We start from the raw sequence: 18,567 nt of genomic DNA, 5'->3' as shown, positions 1-18,567 counted from the left end.
CACTCCTGAGGACATAATTTGATTTCTCGTATATCGAACCGGGTTCCTACGAGGAGCTGGAGTTAAGAGTTGAGAGGGTGTATCACATAGCAAAGGGCATTCTCTTAGCCTCCCCACTCTCCAAATGGACCACAAGACCATGAAGGCTTCTGATGGGGAACCTACAGAGGTAAGGGCTACAGGATGGAGGTGTAATCAACAGGGAAAATAATGGTCATTAAGACAATGATGACATTTACCATCAAATCCTTGGTGGTACTTTTCTTTTCTTTAGTCCTGTCTCTTGAGGAGCCTTGGAAAATGAAGTTGCGGTTAAATGTTTTGATGGTGGTCACTGAAGATGCTTCAGTTTTTTCAGCTAAGAGGAAACAAATGGAAACGAGTGTTACCTAGAAGCTGGACTGATTGAGGACCAGCTGGCCAGACTGCCTGGGTTTTTTTTCTAGATTTGGAATCTCATTGCTGTGCACAGGTCTGACTGTAGAATCATTCTATTTTGTGTTTGTTTATATGATGGATCATATAAGTCAAGGCCTTGTTGGCCACTTTCTGGGAAAAGTTAACTCAGAGATAATCTAATACAGTCCATAAATCCTTATTTGCAACTCTGAACTAAATAGGGCTCTAAAATTTACAAATCTTCATAACTCTGGAGCCAAAATTCATCTGATGGCAAAACCTGACCTTAACTGACATGTGGCCATTTAAAGTCCTTGTCTACCCTACTGTGAACATTTTTATGCTTTGCTGTGGAACATTAATGTGTTTGATTATCAGATGCTGCTCCAGACACCATGGGGGGGTGTTATGAAATATATAGTACATGTACCATATTACCTTTTTAAAATTCAAGAAATTAAGAAATCTGAAACACATATGGACCCAAGGTTTTAAATAAGGGATTGTGGACTTTGTATAGAGTTTTATAGAATAAAAAGTAAAATACAAAGTTAGGCACTCAGTAAATTTTTTTTTTTCTAGAACATCTTAAATTTTTAATCCTTTCTTTACAGGTACCTAGACCACTTTTGATTAAGAAAACTGTAGAAAGTTAGTAACTCCCACGAACGGGACACCAGGCGGTGGCACGTGTCAATTCTCCACAGAGTCCTGCTTTGTGGGCTGTCTGACTGCAAGGCTCGCGGTCTCTGCTCACCCTGGCTGGAGTCAGTCGCGGCAGGTTTCAGTCCACATATTTCTTTGTAAACTCTTCTGCGTTCTTACAGAATTTTTTATGGTCCTTACGAGTATTCTCCGGCTAGTATTCTCCAAAGCAGGTGCTCGGGCTGGGGGTCGTTCACCAGTGCAATGAGGGACTGCATGACTTGGTGGGTTTTGGTGGCTGGCTTCCAGTTTTCAGCACTAATTACCGGCAGACAGACCTGCCCCTTTTCATCGATGTTTGGGTGGTAGATCTTTGTTTTAAATGTGATCTTCGGTGGTTTGAATGGGTACTCTGCTGGAAAGTGGATTTTGATTCTGAAGGCCCCCTTATCATATGGAGGGTTGTCAGGAACAATAAGCCCTTGCCAAGTCAATATAGCTTCATCAACCTGGATGTTACGGAAGTTTTTCATCCCACATTTGCAGATTTCTTCAAGCTCCTTCATCAGCCTCCTGCTGGCTGCCATCTTGGATCTCAGTAAATTTCGTTGAATGATAACTGGCAGCACCAATACTCAAAATACTCCTCTGACTTTATTCTCTAATTTGTAAATCTAAATTTCTTTTTTTGGAATCATTACTGCCTGGCTCCTGAATCTGGGGAAATTGTTGAAAATGTCCAGCAGATGAGGGTGACACCACTGGCACTGCTGGATTCCCTGCTAGGTGGGGCACTGTGACAGACGCTTTCGGTGTCCTGCCCACATATCCCTGGCAGTCACGGTTCCAGCACATTCTGGCAGCAGCCCACTGCAAGCACCGTCAGCTCTCTGGTTGAGGGTTTCCCCTGGTCCCACGCACAGGTCAGGTCGGAAGGACCAGGGAGTTAAGGCCTCAGGAGTAACTCTCAGTTGATGATGGGGGAGTTGAAGGCCAAATGCCCCAGCTTCCTACCTTTTGAGCAGGAAACTCTGTGTAGCCAACACAGTCCCCCAGAGGTCCCCAGCAGGACTGAGCCTCAGAGGCCCATAGAAGTCCTCTACTAATTAAAGCACCTTGTATTGGCCTACTTTCCTTCCCTGAATAATTTCTCTCCTCCTCTACCAGAGCTTCCTGGAATCACCTCCCAAATAAACTACTTGCACTCACATCCTTATTCCAGGGTCCACTTCTGGGAGGGGACCCAAATCGTGACTAGATTCTCCACAAGAGCCATTCTGGATGAGCCTCCCTATTTGCTCAGGTCCTTAAACCCAGATCTCTGAGTTCCTCAAAGGAAATGATTCAGGCTTAATTCTTGGGTAGCTTTGTTGATTTTAATGTAAACATACCTTTCAGTGGTGGGGCAGGCAGTTTTCTCCTTTGCTGCCTTGATGTGTCTATGGTTTGTACCTGTAAACAGAACACAGTGATCAGCGCACCCTTAAAAAGCCAAAAGGTATTTTACCTTCTGAGTTTCCCAGGGAGTGAGGGAGTGAAGGGTAAATGCACCTGGTTCCTTTGCTTCTGTTCCCGTTTTCTTGTGAGGCGCCCGCACGGAGCTATGTTTAATCCTGCAATGGTCAGGGCTGAAATCCGGCTCTCGATATCGGAAATCTTAATGCAGCAGAAAGAGAAAAAACAGAAGGGGAGAATCTTTATTAAAAGTATTATGAACCTACTAAAAACAAATCTGCTTCAATATATGCTCATTCACGCATTCATTCAACTTCTACCAAGCACTTCTCTATTTAGTACTGTAGAAAATAAAACATAGGCCTTTCTTTGTAAACTTAAATTTCTAGTGTGCCAGCTCTAGAGCATGTCAGTAACCCTGTGAGTGCGCCCAGGGATAAATGGTACACTTTGGGTACCATAGCCCGGGGCCACCTCAGAGCAGGGACGGCCTGGGAAGGTGGCCAGGGGAGGTGTCCAAAGGACACAATAATGGAATCGAGCTTTAAAGGGCAATAGCTCCTGGTTCTTCCACAACTCCATGGATCCCAAACCACACTGTCAGGTTTTAGAACAGAGGTCCAACAGTCCCTGGTTCAAGTCCATCTCACCATTAAGAGGCCTTGAGAAACTCCTTCCCCTCTCTGGGCATCATTTTCTTATCTATACCATGGGAAGGTTAGAGGAGAGCTCAGATTTCCTACCAACAGCGTCTGAAGGCAGATATAGACAGTAAGAGCCTGCTCTTTGCCAGGAAAGGACCCTGGTCCTCCCCTGTCCCAGGGATAAAGAGGACACAGGCCCTGCTCTTAAAAAAGGGAGTTACTACATGCTAAACACCATGCTAAGCATTTTAAATACATGCACTCATTTATCTCTCAAAATAATACTATGAAGTAAGTACTATTCCCCTGGTTTTACAGATGAAGAAACTGTGACTCAGACGGTTAAGTGGTGTACTCAATATCTTACAGCCAGTCTGGGGCACAGCTTGGAGTTAACCCCAGTGCCCAAGTACTTGTTGCAATGCTACATTCTCAGAAGTCTTGGCAGGGCAAAACATGAGGACACTGAAACTGGCTGGAAAAATCCAGCCCGGTGGAGGGAAGAGGTATGGATCACAGCTGTCCTGTTGAGACAGCACAGCCTGAGCATTGCTGGGGCAACAAACCTGTCACCTGAAGGTGGCCCAATGGCCTGTGTACCTACCCTAGGTTCTCCCTGCCTCCACTATCCCCTCAACTGTTTTGTGCTGCATAAGACAAATCCTAATTCTACTGTCACTTACTGAGGGCTTCTTTGGACAAAGGTGGTATGGTGGATGTAGAGAGAAGGGGGTTGAAGGGTCAGCAAATATAGGAGATGCTCACCCCTACCCCAGGGCTGGCAGTCTTGGTCAGAAAAAGAGAGGAGGGAGGTGAAAGCCAAGTCTGTGGCAGCTGGTGAAAAAACAGACTGAAGTTTGGCCCCAAGAAGGGGCAACTGCGCAGCCCCAAGTCCCAGATGTCTTTCTATTCTGACTCTGTAAGTTTCACATTGAGAGTTGTATTCCTTTGGTTTGTAGACCAATAAATTGCACAAGTCTGAGAAAGGTTACAGGCTAAACTTTTATCAGTCAATTGTGGAATCAGATGCCCACATTCTTTCCTGGGAGCAATTTTGCAAGCAATTTTGCTCAGAGGACCCTGGGAGACAGGTCAAAGGCAAAGCAAATTGCTGACCTCCTGATTTTGTTGTCTATAGAAGTATCAGTGAACCAAGGATCTTGTACTGAGCTTATGTTGCAGAGACCAGTGTTTTTCAAACTTGAGTAACATATGGGCTCCTTTAAAAGGAAAAAATTATCATGGTCCCCTGAGTATATGTCTGCAGACACCAGTTTGAGAATTAGTGGCTTAGTCCATGATCAGATCTGATCCACAAAGTCAGAGGCCAAAGTAAGATCCATGAAAACTATAAACCAGTGACTTCACAAGTTGTGGAAAATATATGGTCCAGTTCTGAAATAGCCAGATCTAAATCCTGCTTGCTCCGCATGCAAATATTGGCCTGAGAAATCTATGCTTCCAACTGCATTCATTCACTGAACCCATTTTTTATCAAGAGCCAAACCTGTTCCAGGTATTGTGCTAGGCACTGGGGTTACTGTAATAAACAATACTGCTATAGTCCTGCTCTCATGGAGCTTTTAGTCTATTTTGGGGGGGTGGCATGGCACTAAATAATTCATCAACAGTGTGATAAAGGCTCAAGAAGGTGGTCTTGGGTGGAAAGGGAACGCACACAGCAAGGAGCCCTCCTATAGGTCAGGGAAATTGTCAAAGAGGAAACTGACGTAAGGTTTTAAAGGGAAGTCCAATATATTAGCAAGACTTGCTATTTGGAATAGAAGATGACTGCACTTTAAAAAGAGGGGATTCATTGGATCCACATAGAAAGGCCATAGCCATGTAAGCATGGTGGAGATGACAGGAACTGACAGACACATGGCCTTGAAAAATGATTCTTGTGGAAGCTGGGCTCCCTCTCCTTTTGCCCAGTGGCTCCCCATCTGGGTGGAGAGGAGAGTTCTCACCTGGAGCTCAGCATGGTGGACCTGGGCTGCCGCTGTGGCCACCTGGTCCTCCAGAGCTGTCAGTTCTGTCTCGTCAGTGCCACTGTGGATGCTGCGGGCAGTGTCCTCCAGCTCATTCAGCTGGCCCTCCAGTCCGTACACAGTGCCTGCCGCCAGGTACACCTGCAGAGAAGGGCACAGTCTTCTTTGAGCTCAGGTCTGTGGACTCGGGACTAGTGGGCCTCTTCAGGGCACCCTGGTAATTCCGGGTAGTGACAGAAAATGGGGCTCAAAATTGGGGGAAAAAGACGAGGATCCCCAATTTCCCAATTTATAAACATTCTTCACACTTACATGGTAGCATGAGGTCTTGCCACCCCTCTCACTGTCAACCACACTCCCCTCCCAACTTCTCTGCAAGGGAAAGCAATTTGTACATTTTGAAAATATAATAAAACAGTACAAAATACATGGCATCTGCTACATAGATTGTGAATTTTATTTGTCTATGCAAACCATAATGTCAAGACAGAAAAAACAGAGGGGAACCTCATGATTTGGTTTTTCCAACAAAAATTTCAATTGGTACTTAGTAATTGAGAAAAATTCAGGAAACATGAAAGAAGTGAAATTAATGTAAAATAATTACAAATTTTGGGTGAATTATCTCTGAGTAATTATCTTCTGCTTGCTTGAAACAGGTTAAGGGAATTAAAATGAATCTGAAATTTGTAGTAGAAAAATACTTTATTTCTTAAAGAAATAAGTAAGATGAAATAAAATAAGAGGCATATCAAATCAGTTTATCTATCAGGACAATTTTGTTGAGTTATTGAAAATTAGAGAGCAAGTCAGGTAAAGGAAAAGAAATATTTTCACTTATGAGTTTATAAGAGGATTCACATAAAAATGAGCAAACAGACAGTAAAATCACTGAAAAGTTCAGACACAGGGATGCTGGCCAGAGTGAATGAAACAAATGCTTCCTCGGTCTAATCAACAATGTGATGAAACAACCAACAACACAAGGAAGGAGACTTATCTAAAAGGAGATTTGTCCTAAAGAGAGGTTTTGAGGTTTAATCAATGTATAGAAAGTTCTAAAGACATAATTGCAGCAATTCAGAGTTGATTTGAATGAAACACATGGCCAGGCCTTTCACAGTTCCTCTAACTTGAGTTAAAAATGGAACAGAGTTGGAATGAGAGAATCGAAGATGAGCCAAGGGCTTACGCACACGTTATGCACATCTTTTTGCACTGGGTGATGGCTGAGTGTTGATGAGGAGGGGAAAGTGCCCTGAGCTGCTCTGACTCTGTCACTGTCTTGGCATGATTCACGGATCTGTGTTAAAACTGATGAGTTTACAGAACATTTCCAAGTGGAGTAAAGGCAGCAGCAGGAAGCTATACAGTTTGATGAAAACAAATTTGACTGTGCATCACCAGGCACAATTAGCTGAGCTGCAGGAGGTTCCAGCAGTGACTGACACAGTGGACACCGCGTTAAATGCCTCCTTGACCATATAGGGGGCCAAAAATCAAACGTTGGCTGGAAATTGCCATTTTTCAGATTGCCTTTTGTTTTACTTTTTTTTTTTTTAACAGATGCATTTATCATTTAAAGAAATACTGTTTCTAAAAGATCTTCACAATTTTACTGTATCCTTTGTCTTCAAAATGAGAAACAACTTTTTAATGTTTGTCATATGAGATAAATGATGAATATTGCAAAGCTATTTGAGTAGATAAATTATTCAAATAAATTAGGTCTAAAAAGTTTGCAGTTGAAAAATTTTCCTTCAGAGGGGAAGAAAATTGGGGAGTGGGGGGAGAGGAGAGAAAGAGAGAGAGAGATAGAGAGACAGAGAGGGAGGGAGGGAGAGACGAAGAGAGGAAGAGAGAAGAAGACAACAATTTGGAGTTTGGTTACTTTGCTTTTCCCTGTCCACACCAAAAAAAGGTAAAATTATTTTCATAAGATAATTTAAAATATAAACTTACAGTTTTATACCATGAAACAAAATTGGAATTACTATTTGTAAATGAAAAGTTGAAGTGTGGAAATAGTTAAACATAATGTAACTTTGGTCTTGGAACCTGATTTTACCAGAAACATGCAAAGTTCAATGTCATCACACTCTATGGCTGTATGATCCTACTAACATCTTGCTATTTACAACTTCAACATGGTCATCTGCTAATTCCTTGTTTTTTTTCTGCCAAGACAAGACAATATGAAACAACTCCAAGCCCTCAGCAAGGCCAGAATATTCATCTTTTACTTTTTGTTCCCCAACACCCTATTTTCCTGGTGCCAGAGGGAAAGGGAGATTCAGTGGTTTGGCACTAGAACCTGCTGAATAGGAAATTATGGCCAAACTGATCGTGACTAAAGGACTGCAAGTGGATGGGTAGGTGGAGGATGATGGTGACAACGGTGGTGATGCTAACACTTATTTATGGTTCCAGGCATTGAGCCAAGGGTTTTATGTGGCTCATCTCATTTAATGCTCACGGAAACCCTTCAGGAGGTATCATTATAATCACTGTGGTAAAGATGAGGACCTTCTGACACAAGGGGGTTCCCTCAGCTGGGAAACGGTGGAGCCTGGATTTGAGCTCGGGACGGTGATGCCAGATCCCACACTTTTATCTGCTCTGCCCTCTGATGCTGTGATACTTAATCTCAGTTGGACTGTTATGATATTTTACATATCAAACTTTAGCTTATAGTTACAAGAGTTCTTGTGGTCATAGATGGTCATGGCATTGGCTCTGTTGCTGGGTGGAAATAGCAAACGTTAATATGCTATTTAATGAAAATGTTATTCCAGCCTTAAAAGATAACTCATTTGAAAATATTAACCTGGAATTGCTTGCTTCGTGAGTCCACTCTTGGAAGGACTCATGGTTACCATGTCTGAATAATCTGTCTTCTCCAAACACTAGTCCGCAGCAACTGGCCTCTATTTCAACAAACCTTTCTCAAAGAGGTTTGAGGGATGAGAATAGGTGTTTCGTTAAATAAATACTTTGTGATCATACACACTAAGATAAATAGTATTAAGCACATTACTGTGGGACTACTCAGAGCCTTTAATGTGCTAATATGTATCTCAATTTTCCTAGAGAGCATATGCAGATTTTCCAAATTTATTTGACTTTAGAGTGTCTCGTTGGACTTGGGTTCCATGAAATGTGCTTTAGGGAACTAAGGTTAGACAATAACTGATAGTATTTCTTTTCTTTCTCTCTGAGGGCAGAGAGGCCACCTAAATAACCATGACCATATCCACAAGTTCTACTGTCACTTCTCTCTTGTGCTGTGGGGTTGTAGAAGAGCCTGGAGAAGGAGGACAAATATCTTCTGCCAGGTCCTGAAGTTGGTGGCAGAGTGGGGCTCCCTGTGGGCCGATCCACGGTGTCTGCTGCTGCAAGTGTATATCATTTGGGCAAAGCCTTTGATGTTGCTGAGGATTATGGAGCAGGGCTAAAAGGAAGTTGGGACTGTCCCTCCACTGTCTCTGGGGAGTGGGGATTAGGGAGTGCAGCATGCTTTCTCTGTCAATTAGCAAAGATGAGAATGAGGGGGTCCCTCAGATGGGGCTGGGGAGAGAGAAGGAGCCAACCTGTCCCTCCCACTCACAACCCTGCATAACTCCACACAGTGGCCTCCCTACTACTCATGCCTCAGGTCTGAGAGGGGGGATGCTAGTTATTCTTTGTCCATACCCAGATCCATTTTCCACCCCTCTGTCCTGTTCTGTTCCATGTGCGGCCACCTGTAGGAACTTCAACACCAGGGCTCCCTGGCTGGCTGGGCTAGAGACACCTGCAGCAGGAGAAAGGCAGGAGAAGAAGAAAGCTAGACTATTTCTTCTCTTGCTTTCCTCCTGCCAGGGCATCAGGGTTCCAGTTGGCCATGATTACAGGTCCTGCTGACTGGCCCTCATCCAGACTCCAGCCTCCTCAGGGGCATCCTTTCTTTAGGGGAGACACGAGCTGATTTCATGCTGCTAATACCAGGCTATGGGTGAGAAGTGCCAAAGCTGAGAGACAAAGGGGATTCTAAAATTCTAGTGCCATCTCCTCTCCTTTGCTGTGGGGAGTGGACAGCCTTGAAAAGGAGGACAATCCCCTAATTAAGTAGATTAACAGGGCAGTTTATGAAGATAAGAGATTCAACATATGAATATGACATTTATCTTTATCTTACAAAGCTCTGCAACCTTCAGAAGTATTTTTAAAAGGGAACATTCTCAATCAATTGTTCTCCTTTATCTCATTGTCTTGGTCTATGCTATGGTAGCCAGTGTTTCCGAAGGCAAGAATAAGTTTTGCTGAGAGGCAGCTGAGGAATGAGGGAGAGCTCTTTATAGCACAGACCAAAAGAAGCCACAATTTAATTAAATCCACTGCATCCAGAGACCAGTTTAGAACCAACCCGGCCCTTCTCCCGCTGCCCCTCTGAATTCCATCCTGGAAAGGGCAGAATCGAGCAAGGTGCCCTTGGCTCTGTGATCTGGGAAATTAAAGAGATGAAGAAAAGAGCCTTCTCTTTTCTGGCTCAAAAACCTACAGAATTCAAAGCCCCAGGAATATTTACCGAGCTCCTTCTGAGATGAAATTGAAAAGCTGGGGGTAGGGGAAGCCAGGAGGAGGGAAGGAAGGGAAGGCAGTTAACTCTCTGGGAGCAGGAGAGGCAGCGGAGAGGGTGCCGGGCAGGGGGGGAGTCAACTGCAACATCTGGCCTCTCCAGCCATGTGTCCCTGCTGGGGTTTCTGACATCTTGAATGAGTGGGTAAGTGGATGTGTTTAGAACTGAAACTGTTAATGAACCCAAGAAAAGAAACATAATGTGCAAACAAAAGGATTTCATAAAACAAAAACTCTGAACAAGGTCATTGCATTTTTCAACATTCTCCTTGGAGAATGTTTTGTTTTGTTTTGTTGGGTGTGCCATGAGAACTGACCATTGCCATTTAAATCTGGATATATTCATACGGGAGCCTAGCTGTAAGTTTTTTGATGGCACACGTTGTAAAAAATACATTCCTTTCCTGGTGAACCATATCTTTACTTTAATGTTTCCAATTTTGTGTGCCCAAGATTAGGGCTGTCTAAGGACCACCAACCCTGAAAGAATTGTATTATAGACACATTTAGAGAACAGAGATCCTGAACATCAGAGGTAAAGCATTTCTGTGTGTGTGTGTGTGTCCTATTGTCTCATGTGATGAGATACAATGTCATCAGCTTCTTTGCATATGTTCGTCCTAGACAGGGTATGTCCACACCCTCTTACGTTTTCCTCCAGGGAAGTCAGCTGCTCATCCAGTCTCATTTGGTCCGTCCCAAGAGGAAACGTCCCCTTCTCTCTGTCAGGAGGGACTGATGAGAACTCCAAGGGTCCTGTAGTCTCTGCTATCAATTCCTCTGTGGCATTGATGACTTTCAGGACTTTTGTGGAGATGTTGCAGAGAGAAACAGCAGAAAACTTCTGTTTGGTCCAATAACAGAAGGGGACAAAAGACAAGAACAACACATTAACGATGACATGGAAATTTCCTCGTTATCATGGTACTTGCCTTTATGGACTGAGTCCATCACAATACACATGTGTGCCACTATGCTGAAGAAATGAGAAGATAAAAACTCTACTCAGTCTCTAAGCCAACACTGCAAATAAACTCACTACCCTTCCCCCTACATGGGACATGGCTTCCAGGAGTGTAAGTCTCCCTGGCAAGGTGGGACATGACGCCCAGGGATGAGACTGGTCCTGGCATTGTGGGATTGAGAAAGCCTTCTTGACCAAAAGGGGAAAAAGAAATAAACAAAATAAAGTTTCAGTGGTTAAGAGATTTCAGATAGAGTTAAGAGGTCATTCTGGAGGTTACTCTTATGCAAGCTTCAGCCAGATATTGCAGATTGCCAGAGTATGCCAAGCCCCAACCAACAGTATTCCTGAACACCCTAAAGAATACTCTGGGCTCTAAGACTCTATAAATGTATTACTTAATAAGTGTAATTTTTTCAGAAACTTAAGGCCTCCAGATTGTTCTTCTGCCAGATAAGCCCTGAAACCCAGAGGTACCAGTCTCTCTAAGAACATCAACCAATTTCATTCCTCTACCCCATAAGGTCGACACCCACTTCCAGCACAAAGAAGCTAAAATGGTCATTGCCCAGATATCACTGAAGATTGAGAGAATGATCAAATGAGAGGGAGGAGGTATAAATACGAAATTAGGTTTTAACAAATGATTATGACTACCTACTCCTTATACAGATATTTCATTTTAGTTTCTAGTGTATCAGAATAGCCAGAAGGAAACATCTGAAATTGTTAAACTGTAATCCAGTAGCCTTGATCTTTGATAATGACTGTATAACTATATACCTTTTATCATGTAACCATGTGATTGCAAAAACCATGCAACTAACACTCTATATCCAGTGTACGGGTAGATGAGTAATAAAATAAAGACATGCATAAAAAAATAATAGGTTGGGAATATGGGGAAAATTACCCTTATGTAAATTATGGGCAATAGTTATAGTACTACTTTAATAAATCTTTCCTCAATTGTAACAAATGTAACTACTGTTAAAAAATAGAATTAAAAAAACATGCTATCATCAATTGTGACAAATTTTCCATGCCAATGCAGGTATTGGTGGTGGGGTGGTGTATAGGAATCCTTTATTTTATGTATGATTGTTCTGTAAACTCACAACTTCTCTAATAAAAAAATTAAAAAACAAAACAAAACAAAACTCTACTCAGGAGAAGGGAACTTGGATGAGGCCTGACTGGACCTGACCTAAATTCCAAGACTCACAATGAATAATTTCAGATTCTTGTGGGGGGCAGAGGGAGGGATGGGGGAGCACTGAAGTGGAAGCTATTACATCTTCTGCCCACCACTGACAGTTTTATATCTATCACCTTATTTACCAGATAATATTGTATTTCCCCAACATATCTTCAGTCAAACTGTCCATGCTATATGGCCCAGTGGATAGCTTTCTGGACTGGGAGTTAGGAGATCTGGACTCTAACTTCATCTAGTCGTGGGGTTGTGGTCTAGTTACTTCCCATTTCGGGAACTCTAATTTATCACCCGTGCAATGAAGTGTATGGAAAGAGTTTCTTTGTAGTCTTTTGGCAGACACTGTGTGTTAGCTCACACAAACCTTTTCTCAAGTCCCTTCTCCCTTGTTTCCTCTACCATAGGGGTTGAACAGATAAATACTCCATTTCCCAGCCTCCCTTGCAGCTAGGGGTAGCCATGTCACACACTTCTGACCAGTGAGCCTGAAGGGGAAAAATACTGTGGGGATTTCTACAAAAGTTTTGTTTTGTAAATCAGGGAAACTGGTATAGCTGATGCCACTCCTCCCCCACTTCCTTCTGACTTGAATATACATGTGCAACTGTGAGCCAACAAGAGTAAGGATGAATGCCAAGACACGGAGTAAGGTGGAACAGAAAGATTGAAAGAGTCTGGGTCCCAGCAGCACTGGATCAGCAGAACCTCTGTGAGTCACTGTCTGCCTCTGAACAACCTGTTACATGAGAAAAATAAATCCCTATTTATTGAAGCCATTGTTGGTCAGATTTTCTGTTACTTGTGGCCCAAATATTAATGATGGCCATGGCTTGATTTTGCAAGTTTGTTCTTCCGAGGGGATTCTACTGCAGTTTTTGTCTTACTAGAGGAGGTTTTTCGATAGCATCCCACCTCACTGGAGAATTAGAAGGGAAGAGGGGATTAAAGGATGAGTTAGTGGCTGAGTTCATAGTCGAGAAGCTGGCTCCAGGCTTCTACGCTGTGAGGCACATGTGGTCTCTTACCTGTCAACCCATCCTAGAGTTGGGACACGTGCTCACAGGGCTCCTTCCTAGCCTGTCTGGTCCACAACAGGGGTGGGATAGAAAAACAGTCATGTTCCTTTGTGCTTCAAGGGTCTTTGCTGCATACCAAAAGAATTTTGTTTCAAGTGTCAGGGGACTTGGACAGAGGGAAAGTGGCACAGATTCCTCAGAATGGGAAGGCTCTTCCTCTGTTATCCAGGACCCTGTAAGTTGGCATGGCAGATTTGGGGCATGAATTGGACTCCAAATTACTCTGGCATGAACTAGCTGCCACTGTTTGCTTAAATCCATTTTAGAAAAGGCAATTTTGTATATATGCAAGCATATTTTTCACCCTTCTAGTATCAATAAAGCATGTATTTGGCCCTTATTTGCTATAAGTGGTGCCTTTGCATGTCTTTTGGAAAGAAACAAATGTGACTAAGGGTTTCAGAAAAAAGAAAGTTAGACCAGAAAGTGTGAAACATTACACTAATCTCCTGTCAGTCCAGGGTCATTAATGGGCCAAGGTCATTAAAGAGAACGGCTTAAGAGGTGCTGAAACACAAACAGTTATCTCATTCTGACTCCAGCTGAGCATGTTTAATAATGGAATAAGTTGTGCACCACTGTCGCTTGGAAGTCATTGTTCTACTCCATCCCTAAACACCTTGTTTATTCAATCACAGGAGTTGCAAGTTGGAAGCCAAATACTGTCTGCAGGCATGCTTTTTTGACCACAGTGCCTTCTGTGAGATATGCACTTCCCAGACCCTGCCTTTTATTCAACATATTATATTGAGGCCCTATGGTGGGCCAGGTGGGGATTGGTGTTGGGATAAAGCAGTAGACAAGATGAATGAAATCCCTGCCCTCCAGGCCCGCCTTTGGCCCTGCTGGAGCCACTTGACATGCTGACAACCTTTCCTGGCCCATGAAGGCATTTGCATTTACCAGTAAGTCAGTGAGGAGTCCAGAAGCTGGCCTGAGGGGAGCATCACAGTGTCACCTGGAAGGTCTGTGGTGGAAGACCTGGAACCCCTTCAGGAGGGAAACTAGCTTCTAGCTGGGGGAAGTGACTGAGAGAAAAATTAAATGAAAACTGGACAAAATCTCTGGTTGGCTGGTGTCCCAGTTTTGCTCTCCACTGGGAAGTACAATCTGGAATTCACAAGCAATGTCCCACCAGTAGGGAATCAAGTGTTTCTTGTCTGTTATACAGGAGTGGCTGTTTGCTTGGACGTGTGGGTGGGAATGGACACTGCATGTGTTGGAAGTTAAGATAACTGGGATTTAATTATCTGTATGACACTGAATAGGGCACTCAACCTCCTGATTCATTACTTTACTCACTGGCCCCCAAAAAGAGAGATTAGATGATTTGTTACAGGGCTAGCACTGACTTGTTGTGTAAATGTCTCATTCCCTGCCCAGGCTAGATTTATAAGTAGACAGAACTGTCTACAACTATGTTAAATAAAACTATATTTAGAACTGGATAGGGTTTTGTTCAGATTAAAAGCCGGTGTGGATTCACAGGTGGCTGGCAGGGAGCCCTGCGTGTAGGAGAAATGAAAAGCTATAGAATCCTTTCTGCTTCTATTGTTGACAGCTCCAGAGAGAAGAGCCGAACGTCACAAAGTGTGATTTGAGAGCCCAGGGAGCACTCCATCAGAGTAGCTGACATTCCTTCTGATATTAATTATAAGATGTACCAAATGTGACATTTTCGTGGTAGCAAATAACACAATGGTGAAAGTGTGGAGAAAATCAACTGACAGAATAGGAGGCAAATGCAGAATAAGAAGGTTGGCCTCAAATATACAGATGATGGAATGAAAATGGACAGTGAATCCATGCAACAAGTTGTGATGGTTAAGTTCACATGTCAACTTGGTTAGGTTATGGTGTTCAGTTGTTTGGTCAAAGTAAGCACTGTCCTGACTGATTCTGTGAGGGTGTGTTATGTACGGAAATTATTAGTCAGTTGATTGCATCTATGGCTGATTATGTCTACAACAACAAAGGAGACTGCCTTCAGCAATGAGAGAAGTCTCATTCAATCATTTGAAGACCTTAAAGGAAGAACTGATGATTTCAGCAGTCAGAAAAAAGAATTTCTATCTTTATATCAGTCAGCCAGCTTCTCCTGGGGAATTCATTGAAACTCTCACTGGAGTTCCCAACTTGTGACCTGCCTTATGGAATCTGAACTTGCCCATTTCCACAGCTGCATGAGCCAATTCCTATAATAAATCTCTTAACATTTACATATCCTGTCGGTTCTGTTTCTCCACTGAACCCTGAATAATACACAAGTCAACCTTCTAGTGATCAAAGGAATACAAATTAAATAACAATTTATTAAGTGCTGGATACATGCATGACTTCCTTTAAAAATGCCAAGTGTGTGTCAATATTTTGTTGAGCAGGTCGACACATACTTTGAGTTGTTGGTCCACCATGGGATGTGTTTGTTCCGATACACCCACACTCTCCCATCCAGTTTTCTGATGACCGATGGTCACCTTTGACAGCCTAAGGGTCCACTTTTAGAGGTTAGCCTGTGTCACAACCCCAAGTGGAACATCAAATCCATAATGCCAACAACACAACCACCAGGGCCAAAACAGATGGTCTATGATTCAGGGTACAGAATGTGATAGGAATCATTCCACTGTTGAAAGCCTACAATAGAACCACATACCACACAAAGACAGAAAGCTCAGATGCTCTGACTCCTTTCAGTCAAAGGCAGAGTTTGGTCAATCACTCATTAATGAGGTAATGAAACAAGCTTCAATCTTAAGACTCATACTTGCTGCTTGACTCATAACTGGTAATAGGACCAATGCCGATCTTACTGTTCTAAGGTTGAGGCCCAGCCACCATGGCCATTTCAACCGACTCAAGAAAGGAAACAATTACATCAAGAACCGTGTCTTAAATCCCAGCTGTATCATTTATTTTCTTTCTAGGGACTGTAGGGCAAGGCTTATTTTCTTTTTGTCTCACTATCCGTAAACTTTAGCCTTAGCAAGCTTTCTATTCTGTTCCTTGCACTTTCTCTTCGTATACAACATGTTCCTACAAACAGAAATTCTTACTTAATTTACCACTCCTTATAAACTGTTTCCCAAAGACATGTGGAATGCAAGGTGTCACCAGAGGAGAAGAGTTTCTGAGCCTATGGAATTCTAAAATCCTAATGTTTCCAATCCTAAATACTAGATATACCTGCTTATCAGCAATCCTTGCAAACTCCCCTGAGATTTTTGCAGCATCATCATTTACTTCAAAGCTTTATGTTGGACAAAGAAATGCAAACTTATTTTGAGCTAGAATCAATGGAAATGCTCCTTACCAGAATACTTCAAGCTTGTGAACATGTGAGCAGTTTGAGCATGTTCCAAATAGACACTTGAAAGAGACGACTTTGGAATCAAAGATGGCTGATTCCAGTTCCAACTCTACCCTTGCACTTCGTGTGTCTGTCCATCTCAGCTGGCCCAAAACTGAGATTCTGTTTCTGGTTGTGTATAATGAAGAGGGGCTCTGCCAGAGGTTCTAGATATCTGTTTATGTGATTTGATGTAAGGTGGGAAAGGAAGCTTTGAGGATTAAGTGATTAGTACAGCTATCTATGGCAGAAGAAGGAGACAAGGAATTTTCTAGCTCAACCATGGTGACTGTTCTAGTACCCATAACAGGAGCAAAAAAGCAAACAGGTAGAAGCAGAAGGGGCATCGACACTAGGGCATTTGTGAGATACCGAAGCAAGCAGTATGCTTTGGGGTCTGTGGGGGAAATCTGTGAAATGGGGAGTGGTAGTCGTGAGGGGTTGCCATTTCAGCAGGGTCTTTGCAAACGGTCCCCTTGCCCATTAGTTACAGTAGGCATAGTGACTAGGGCCCACCATACATTTAGGGGCCCATGGAAATGTTTTCGTTTCTTTCGAAACCAGAAGGAAAAAAATGAATATAATGTTGACATATTCATCTTTATACCAACACAGTTGTAAAATACGATTTTTAATGTTTTTTATGAAAGAAGGAGCCAATGATGGCAAAAGTGCCTGAGCCCATGCAAATCATAAAGCATCCCTGGGTTTGTTGATCTGGAAGCCTGGTTCTTACATTGGATCTGGGCAGCAGTGGTCTGGGGTGGTCCAGCATTTGGGTGCTGTGATGGCCCCAGACATCAATGAGGGCTCTGAGTGGGCCGCTATAAGAGGACCATTCATGAGCATGTAGGAGTGTTTGGGTCCTGGGCATTCAGTCACCCACCAAAACCCTCCCTCTTAACCTGCAGGCTATTTCCTGGCTCTAGGTGGGCCAGGTGGCTTAGATACCTCTCATTATGTTCAGGGCTCTTCAAACATCTTTCCTTGCCTACTTGGTATTTTAAAGAACGCTTTTTACTGACTTTACCAAAAAAAAAAAAAAAAAAAAAAAAGTTCAACTTTGCTGTTCTTTGTTTCCCAGTTTTAATGAGAGTAACAAGAGACAAAGAAACATGCCTTTCCCCTTTACTGGGAGCAGACTGAACCATGCATCCTGAAACACAACAAAAACAAGATACTCATTACCTAGTTCAGAAACAGAACAAACTAGGCCAGGCCCTCAAACATCATCGACCGTTTCTCATCATTACTAATCTGATTCAAGCCTTTGGGAAGTGTCTGCTCTATGCCAGGACCCTGCGGGGGACACTGAGATGAGTAAGCCAGGTAGGTTCCTGTCCTCAGAGAGCTACCACCTAGAGAGAAGGGCAGGAAGGCCAGTAGCAGGTAGCAGAAGACAAGCCCTACCCTGCAGAGGGGACAATCAGGTTCCACTAAGCACGTGACTTTGGGATTAGTAACTCCTTGTTAGGGACTGAATCATGTACCCCACAAAGACATGTTCAAGTCTTAATCTGCAATCTTGCATGTGTGAATCCATTTGTAAATAGGGCCTCTGAAGATGTTATTATTAGTTAAGATGTGAATTTCTGAATAGAATCTCTCAAAGATCCTGTGTAGATAAGGCCAAATTGAATCAGGGTGGGCCTTAATCTATATTACTGGAGGCCTTATATAGAGAGAGGAAATTTGGATGCAGTCAGTCAGAGAAAGCCAAAGGAGAAGACCAAAGGAAATCATCCTGTGATGGAGGCAGACATGAATGCCGAGGAACCCCAAGGGTTGTGGCAAACCAGCACCAGAACACTAGAGACTCTGAGGGACAGTGTAGCCTGTTGAGACCTTGATTTTGGACTTCTAGTCCTCCAAAACCATGAGACTGTAACTTCCTGTTGCTTAGCCAACCCATGTGTGGCAAACAAAGACAGTCTCAAAGCATGAGGATGTTGGGAACACAGAAGATGCAAAAAGTGTAATTCAGGCTGAAGGATGCAAGGAGACTGGTGTTGGAGATGTGAAGCCATGGAGTGTATAATTAATGGTACTGCAGCCAGGGGCGTGAAGTGGGAGACAAATGGGAAAAGGGAGGTAGGGGTTGGGTCTTCTAGCACCCTAAAAGTCAAGCCAGGAGTCTGGGTTCTATACAACTGCTAATAAGGTGCCACTGCAAGTTCTTGTTGCTCCTATCAACAGTTGTCATTAACTGAG

General features: G+C 43.1%; 2 protein-coding genes across 6 annotated transcripts in view; both read right to left on the bottom strand.

The window, feature by feature from the left end:
- LOC119543028 (myosin VIIA and Rab interacting protein) overlaps nucleotides 1-18,567 on the bottom strand; it is a 356,134-nt gene that overhangs the window by 10,320 nt on the left and 327,247 nt on the right. For all 5 annotated transcript variants that reach the window (XM_037847638.1, XM_037847620.1, XM_037847614.1 and 2 more), the window contains 5 exons: nucleotides 10,401-10,595; nucleotides 5,114-5,275; nucleotides 2,596-2,700; nucleotides 2,436-2,496; nucleotides 240-358 (listed from right to left, as the gene is read on the bottom strand). In XM_037847638.1, coding sequence (XP_037703566.1) covers nucleotides 240-358; nucleotides 2,436-2,496; nucleotides 2,596-2,700; nucleotides 5,114-5,275; nucleotides 10,401-10,595 — 642 coding nt within the window. The remainder of the gene's footprint in view (nucleotides 1-239; nucleotides 359-2,435; nucleotides 2,497-2,595; nucleotides 2,701-5,113; nucleotides 5,276-10,400; nucleotides 10,596-18,567) is intronic.
- Nucleotides 1,212-1,973, bottom strand: LOC119543040 (ubiquitin-conjugating enzyme E2 L3-like). The gene has a single exon (XM_037847662.1). It carries the CDS (start codon nucleotides 1,629-1,631, stop codon nucleotides 1,242-1,244), a length of 390 nt encoding a protein of 129 aa, XP_037703590.1. The 5' UTR covers nucleotides 1,632-1,973; the 3' UTR covers nucleotides 1,212-1,241.

This window comes from Choloepus didactylus, chromosome 1 (genome assembly GCF_015220235.1).
Source record: "Choloepus didactylus isolate mChoDid1 chromosome 1, mChoDid1.pri, whole genome shotgun sequence".
Classification (NCBI taxonomy): Eukaryota; Metazoa; Chordata; class Mammalia; order Pilosa; family Megalonychidae; genus Choloepus; species Choloepus didactylus.
This window is presented reverse-complemented; position numbering and strand designations above follow the sequence as displayed.

What these genes read in the sequence shown, in the direction of transcription:
- LOC119543040 (XM_037847662.1), bottom strand. Translation starts at nt 1,631, where the DNA reads ATGGCAGCCAGCAGGAGGCTGATGAAGGAGCTTGAAGAAATCTGCAAA.